Source organism: Dermacentor variabilis, chromosome 11, assembly GCF_050947875.1.
Source record: "Dermacentor variabilis isolate Ectoservices chromosome 11, ASM5094787v1, whole genome shotgun sequence".
Taxonomy (NCBI): Eukaryota; Metazoa; Arthropoda; class Arachnida; order Ixodida; family Ixodidae; genus Dermacentor; species Dermacentor variabilis.
This window is the reverse complement of record NC_134578.1, coordinates 104,293,908-104,301,926: the sequence shown is the minus strand read 5'-3', so window position 1 is coordinate 104,301,926 and position 8,019 is coordinate 104,293,908. Positions and strand designations below refer to the sequence as shown.

Here is an 8,019-nt window from a genome sequence, read left to right as displayed (position 1 = left end):
GCACCAGGGCTGTAATATTTTGATTCATTGCTGCCAGGCATCTTCTTGCACCTTTGCTTCTTTGTTTGGTGGGCTTTGGATGCCTTCTTCAGGCGTTCCTTATCCTTTTCTTGAGCCCTCCGGACGGCAAGGGCACCAGGATGTACACCCAAGGTAGCACACATTTCTGAGTAAGCTCTTTGGCTCCCTGAATTATATTTCAAAATTGCCTTGTTTACTGCTGTCTCTACCGCAAAACGTGAGGCATGCTCATCCTTTGACAATGTTGACCAAATAACTGAGTGCAAGCTTTCAGCTGCATTCTGGGTTCTTCCACCCTTGCAGCGCTCCAGCAAGTGGACGTCTGAAAGACGTTGATACAAAGGCAGCATGGCTTGGGAAACTCTGCTCATAAGCTTGTATTTGTGAGCAGGCTGTGGTTCTTTTTTCGCTTCTGCTGCTCTCTGCTCACACCAGCTGAGAGGGCCAGGGGGGCACAGCTCATGGTGGGGGTCACTGTCAGTAGACGACACGTGATAATACGTGGCCATGACAGCTTTCTGAATTGCAGCAACATCATTAGTGTTCTTGCTTATAGCCAGGCCATAGTAGTTGGTTTGCTTTTTTATCAACTGTTGTGTGAGCCCACCTTTGCCACCCAGTGGTTCCCCTTTCTTGGCCTTGCTCACAATGGAGCAAAGGCCAGTGCCCATTTTTTTTTTCACATGGTTTATGCAGTCTTGTTTTGTGACTGCTATAAACCCATATGGCTGCTCGTCTCGCAATGCCTGGAAAACACGGCTGTCTCCATCAGAGATGACTGCAGTATATCGCAGGTCGTTCTTGGCCAATGAACGGCCAAAAAGCTGCAATGCGGCCTCCACTTCCATTCGCCCAGAGCCAACTTCAGTGTTTTTTGACACTGGTGCTGCTGCCTCCACTGAAGGTATGTGGGGTCACTCTCTTCTGGGCCCAGGCTACACCCAAGGCAGAAGTTTGACAGGACAACACTGTCCAGCACAAGCCCTGTGTGAAATTCTGTTATGCATCCAACCCCAATGCGGGAGCCGTGACCACGCGTGAGCCAAGTGCCATCATAAACAACGGTCATATTTTTAGTGAAGCCAACCTCCATCTCGCTGTACACCTTCTTCACAGCAGCTACAGCATCTATAAAGATGTTGTTGGCAGCCTCCCCTGCAGCAGCCTTGAACAGCCCCTTGAGCAGGCTTGAACAGCCAACTCGATTGAGAAGCACCATGCGCAAACTTCGATCGGTGAATGGTTCGACTTGCTGAACGCCATTTTTGTTTTGAACGGAGCCTACTTGCTGCCCCACGAAGTGGCGCTACTGCAAATCCCCGCTCATCATCATCATCGTTTCTGCCTGGTTCAATAAGAGTGGCTACAGCAGTTCCGGTCTCAGCTTAGTAAGCCATGTCAAGACAATCCAGCAGCTGATTTCTTTTTTCATGCACGACCCTGCGAGTAAGCCACGTTTTTCGTTTGTGCGACTGGTGTCGGCATGGTGGTGTTTGCTTTGTGTGCTGTGTCGAGATTCCGGGGATTCAACGCGGCATACAGAAACATCGCGTCAAGTGTCTAATATCCCTGTTACACGGGCACTTGCAACGGCCGTTAACGCAAACGGCAGTGGGAACGGAACGGTGGTGGTAGCGCTCACACGGCACTTTCCATGCTCAGTCGGTTCACTTCCGTTTCGACGATTGATCACATGACTCTTGAACTTTTTACCTCGCCAACTCTAAAAAAAATTTGTTTCTCCAATTATTTTCTGCGCTACATGCTGTACAATGTGTTTGTTTAACTATTTGCAAAAGTTGTTTGCAAAACTAGCGAAGAAGCTCAGTTAGCCGATCCAATCCGATCCATGACGTTGCAAAATAGCTGCGTTTGTTGTGGTTTCAACGTGGTGAAGCGCCCCATTTCACGTTCCATCGCTTGTACTAACCACAGCACCACTGTGCATTTCCTTTTTTCTTGCGTACCGCGAGTGACCGTCTGCGCGATTCAGCAGGTGCAGTGTTTAACGTGGTACGACTTTGCGACGCGCACCCGAGAACAGCTGCGGAATGGCGGCTAGCCGGCCGGCTTATGAATGCGACCGTGATTGTCCACCCGATTTGCTTCTCCTGGTTGCGCACTACGAGGCCTTGTCGTCTGTAAAAAGGGCTGAACTGCAAGCTGTGCGCATTCAGAAAGCGTCAATCAAGAAGAAGTGGAGGGCGGCCGAGAGGCGATGTCGCAGCCTCGCTGCACTCGCTGTGGTGATGTCTGCCAGGCAAAGGAGTGTGTGGACGCTTTCTAGACCACCGTCTTGGTACGACACCACCGTGCCGACGTTGTCGGATCAAGATTTCAAGGCCAACTTTCGCATGAGCCGTTCCACATTTGCCTTCATCGTGAGCTCGTGTCCTTCACTAACACGGGAGGATACAAACATGCGAGCTTGCATACCCCTACACCAGCGTGTCGCCCTCTCGCTGTACAGACTCGCCGCATCGGCAGAAGAAAAGACTGTGGCTCATATCTTCGGTGTGAGTCGGCCATCCGTGAACCTGATCTTCCGAGAGTTTTGTGACGTTGTCGTAGGTGTTCTCGAGCCCCAAGTTGTGCAGTTTCCGTCACTGAACAATGTTAGAGACCACGTGCGACAGTTCGAAGCTGCACAGGCTTTCCGCAGGGCTTTGGCACGCTGGACGGTTGCCATATAAAAGTCTCGCCACCCAAAGAAGATGCGCAGGACTATTACAACTATAAGGGCTGGTATAGCATAATTTTGCTTGCTGTTGTAGACCGCAACTACAAGTTCATGTTTATTAATGTAGGGTCTCCAGGGCGCAATCATGATGCAGCAGTGTACAGAGGCTCGATATTACCGGACGTAGTAGGAACTGATCTGTTCACTCTACCAGGCCAAATTATTGACGGGATACCAATAGGAGCGGTCCTCCTCTGTGACCAGGCCTTTCCTTTGCAGCGTCACTTGATGAAGCCTTTCCCTCACATGAGTGCAAGCAACCCAACAGTGCAAACGTTCAATTACACACTCTCAAAAGCGAGGTGTGTCGTTGAGAATGCCTTTGGGAGATTGAAGGCTAGGTTCAGGGTCTTGAAGGCAATTGAGTGCCAAATCGAAAATGTCAACAGCATTGTGCGAGCTTGTTGCATCCTTCACAATGTATGCGAGCACATGCGTGATCAGTGCGACACACAGTGGAGTGAAACAGCAGCTGGGGAGCTTTCGCATCCTGTTTGTGTGAGCAACGCAGTGAGCTCGTCAGGTGAAAGTGTCCGACATGCTTTGGCCAAGCACATCTTTTCATTGAAGCCATGACTACTTCGAAAAGCTTTGTTTTAGGCATGCAATTGTGAACAATGAACAGAACGTGAAAGACGGCAATTTTTGCAGCATATGTGTACACGGGTCTTTATTCAGGGCTGTCTGGGCAGTCAGGTTGACGCTCCTGCTGGCTTTCAAAGTAATGGCGGATTATGGTGACCATCTCACGGTGTAGGTCATTGGCCTCCTCCTGGAGTCTGACCGTCTTTTTGGATAGCTTGTACTCCTTTTTCGCCATCTTTTCGGCACGGTTTTCCGGCTTTTTTAGAAGCAGCACAACTTTATCTATAGATGATGTCGGCTGTTGCCTTTTGCGCGTGTGACTTTTCTCGGATGATGCAGCAGGTGTTGAAGCCTGGCTTGTCGATGCCTCACTGGTCGAAGCCAGACTGGTCGACGCCTCGACATTTACAGTGTCTGGACTGCTCGGCGCTTCTGATGCCGGTCTTGAGGCAGCAATCTCTGCACCCTCTGGCAGCCGCTCCACCATGTCCAGCTTAAGAAAAGAATAGGAACAGAAGGTTACTGAATGTTGTTTCTAAGTGATTATTACAGCATTGCTTGATGAGTGGAAGTGGTACACATAACATGCAGAAACACTTCAATATACTAGAATTTTATGCAAAGTTGCTGTTTTCTCTAAAAGAGTTTTGGTACACCCTAGAGCACATGGCCTACGCTGGTACCCTTTTGTAACCTAACCAGCCTTACCTATCTCACCCTATTTTCATAACTCCAAGAAAAGTAAGAAGTATTATGCCTTCCGGTATGTCGGAAATGTTAACCAATGATTTCGAAGCTACACAGACTGACGCTTATTAAAATTATCTGTGCATTTTAGTACTCTGGCACACAACGATGCCTCGTGTTCATGTCATGTGCTTTAGTAACATGAAATTCTCTTAACTTTACTCCCAACTGTCTCCAGCGACAAACCTGACCGGCAAAAAAAAAAAAAAATTCAGTGTGTCAGTCCATTTCTAGTGTTTGCATACAACCAAAATAAACAAATGTTGCACCTGAAAGCTCTCTTGAACCAGGCTTCTGTCATTCATCGGCAGGTTTCCCAGGAAGGTGTGAAGCCGTTTGTAGAATGGGCACTGAGTTGCAGCAGACCCAGTGCCAGCAGTGCTTGCCTTTCTGAAATAAAAAGTACAGCTAAGAGTCACTTCTTTATGTCGTAAGGGATGAACACGATTTTTTTTCTGCACAAGTACAAACTGCCAAGAACAATGAACCTCCTTGTGCTGAAAGTTAAAACTGCAGACAAAGTGGTAAACAACAAGGAGAAAGCTGTTGAATTATCATGCGAGCTCAATAGGCTTCGATCAAAATCAGCTGATAATCAAGATACAAGTTATTAGCCTATAGACAATGTCGAGACATAAGTTTGGGTGAGATTCTTGATTAGGATATGCATTCAGCGCTTTCTGCTCTATTCAAGACGTAAATTTCAATCACTTGGGCTGATGCCATATGCACGACATAGTGTGCTTTTTCCTGCATTGCTATATGCACGACTTCGTCAGATAACAACATTTCAAGTCTTTTAGCACACTGTGTGTTGACAGCTACCTAAAGGTACCACCACACCCCAGCCTCTGAAAATAGTGTGTAACTATAATTTATTTTTATTTATTTATTTACAATACTGCCAGTCTCTACTGAGACCATAGCAGGAGGGCACTATATATATGCACATAAACAAAGAACACTGATAATGTTAAGTATGAATACATGTATAACGTCAGTTTTGCACCTTAAAACATGAACAATTTTTACTACAAAATGTATACACCAAACAAAAGTACATGCGAAAAAAAAAGTAAGAAATGGCAATTGAGGTATTCTACAGTGGATACCCGACTACATACACAGGACACAAGTACATGGTGGTTTGCACGATCAATAATAGCACTAGCAACTTTAACTTGCTAAACAATTTTTTCAATTTCTAATTCAAACTGAGACAGTGACTCTGTGTTAGTGGTGAGAGGCGATAACATATTCCATTCACGGATGGCAACCGGAAAAAAGGAATATTTAAACACATTATTAGTACATTTATATTCTACTAAGGTGTTTGTGTGTTTGTGCCTGGTAGGTCGTGTTTGTGAATAAGAAATGTAATTTGAAATGTCAATTTTGAAAGAATTATGCAGAAGTTGATAAAGAAATTTCAAACGTGCCTGTTTCGCTCGTGCTTCGAGCGTAAGGAGCCCAGAAATTGCTAGAAGGTTAGAGGGAGAGCATTCACGTCTAAATTTGTTATGGATAAATCGAATGGCCTTCCTTTGTACTGTTTCTATTTTCTTTATGTTAGTTTGGGTGTGAGGGAACCATACAGTGTTTCCGTATTCGAGGATCGGCCTAACAAATGTTTTGTATGCTAGGAGTTTTGTTGACAAGGGTGCGAGTTGAAGTGATCTGCGAAGGAAAAATAACTTTTGCATAGCAGATGAGGTAATGTGGTGAATATGCTCGTCCCACCTTAGGTCTGACGTTATTGTTAAGCCTAGATATTTATATTTTTGTACTTTAGTCAAAACTGTACCATTTATGGTGTAGCAGAAGTCTGAAGGTTCTTTTTTCCTCGTTATGGTCATACATGCTGATTTTTTTACATTGATTATCATCTGCCAGTCTGAGCACCATTTCGTAATACTACTAAGTGATTTGTTAAGGGAGTAGTGATCTTGATCATTTTTAATTTCTCTATAAATGATACAGTCATCCGCGAATAACTTTATTTTACAGTCTATGTTAGTGGTTATATCATTAATATACACGAGAAATAACAAGGGCCCAAGCACGGAGCCCTGTGGTACTCCTGACGTAACTGATACTATATCTGATGTTGTATGTTCGAAAATAACAAACTGACACCTATTAAACAAAAACCCACGAACCCAAGCAACAATTTCTGTGTCTCCGATAATGCTTTTTAGTTTATTTATTAGTTTGGTGGGACAAACACAATCAAACGCTTTACAAAAATCAAGTAGGATTAGGTCCGTTTGGCCGTGATTGTCAATACCCAGCGCGAGATCGTGTATGACTTCTGTTAATTGAGTTATGGTCGATAAACCCCTGCGAAAACCATGCTGGTTAGGGGACAGGATGCCTTCGTTTTCAAAAAAAATTGTTAAATGTTTTAGAATTATATGTTCGAGTAGTTTGCATGCCGTGCTCGTTAACGATATTGGTCTGAAGTTTGATTCAGCGGATTTATCTCCCGACTTGTAGATCGGAATAATTTTAGATATTTTCCAATCTTTGGGTAGTTTTGATGTCGATAGGGATTTACGGAAAATAAGGCCGAGGTATCTGCTGCACCACTGTGCGTACCTTTTAAGAAATTGGTTGGGTATATTGTCCGGACCACATGCTTTTTTAGTGTCTAGGGCAAGAAGAAGGTTAAGAACACCAGCGTCTGTGATAACGAGTGGGTCGATAGTGGAAACAGTCCGTGGAACTAAGTCCGGCATGACGCCATTATCGTTTGTGAAGACCGAACGAAAGAATTGGTTATATCTGTTGGCTTTATCCGCTTTTTCACTTGACGAGAGCTGAGTTATGAGCGTGTTTTTTTGGCGAAAGTGGTTCCAGAATCTATGTGGATTGTTCTTTATAAAGCTGGGGAGTACGGTGTTGAAGTAATGGTGTTTCGCTTCTTTCGATTTCTGTTTGAAATTTTTTTGCTGCAAGCAAAAATAATAATGAATGGTTAAAAATAATAAATTGAATGGTTGCGTTGAAAAGGCAGGTTCTTGATCAGTACATTGGTGTTTTGTGTCGAAAACGACCTAGAACGTGCCACTCCACTCCAACTAAAAAAATAATGCATGTAATTAATTTTATTAGTATAGTATTATTGTTTTGTGGCTAATGGAATTTGCAAATAAAACAAGAAAGCAGTATTCTTTGCATTTAGTGCGAACACTACTGCTTTCATAGTGCGACTTTAGCGATTGTTAGCTGCACTGCATCGCAAGCTACAGGAAAGCTACTGCACATGTCAAGATCTTATTTCGAGTAGCTGATCGAACAGACTTCTCGGTGCAAATACATTCTGTCAGGCTACGCCGGCCATGCAAGATTATGGCACACGGCTAGATATCAAAACGAATTGTACTATGCTAAGATGTCATTGCTATTCCCGCATTGCTGCATGAGCGTTACAATGACTCCAAAGAGTCGAGAAAATCACGTTCGAGCCCACTTCAAGCAAAATTCGACGTTGCCTGTGGCATCGAAACACACGTCGGGCAGTGCGGGGCGCCAGATTTTATTGAACATGCCTGACAAGGCGTATATATGTCGGCTTAAAAATCACTAATAAATGCATGGTAACTTACTTGTGAGCCTGGGCCAAGTTTTCCATCTTGTGTTTAATCTGCTTGACTGTGATGCACACAGCGTGCCCACATTCCTCGCTTGCGAGCTGGTTAAACAATGCCATCATCCTCGTGTACACGGGCGCATTGTGCTTTTGCGCTCGCAGTTCGGCCAGGTGATCTTGCCACAGGTTAATAAGCAAATGCGTCAGTGACGCTGTCCAAGCAAAGCACTTTTGCGCCGGCGCGCTCACCTGCAGCGGGGACACATTGCTGCTGGGGGCTGCCATCTTGTCTACTGCACAACGAAACGGACGGAAGCGGCGGCGCAACGGAGAC

General features: G+C 44.9%; 1 protein-coding gene across 1 annotated transcript; it reads right to left on the bottom strand.

Annotated features, from left to right (window-relative positions):
• Window positions 1-3,431: 3,431 nt before the first annotated feature.
• On the bottom strand, window positions 3,432-7,970 carry LOC142563415 (uncharacterized). Its single transcript, XM_075673969.1, has 3 exons — window positions 7,702-7,970; window positions 4,363-4,483; window positions 3,432-3,839 (listed from the first exon to the last, which is right to left on the bottom strand). Exons 1-3 carry the CDS (start codon window positions 7,968-7,970, stop codon window positions 3,432-3,434), a joined length of 798 nt encoding a protein of 265 aa, XP_075530084.1.
• Window positions 7,971-8,019: the final 49 nt, after the last annotated feature.

Coding starts and splice junctions, on each gene's coding strand:
- LOC142563415 (XM_075673969.1), bottom strand. CDS start 7,970: ATGGCAGCCCCCAGCAGCAATGTGTCCCCGCTGCAGGTGAGCGCGCCG. Junction 4,484..7,701: donor AACTTGGCCCAGGCTCACAA/GTAAGTTACCAT, acceptor TTTTTATTTCAG/AAAGGCAAGCACTGCTGGCA. Junction 3,840..4,362: donor TGGTTCAAGAGAGCTTTCAG/GTGCAACATTTG, acceptor TCTTTTCTTAAG/CTGGACATGGTGGAGCGGCT.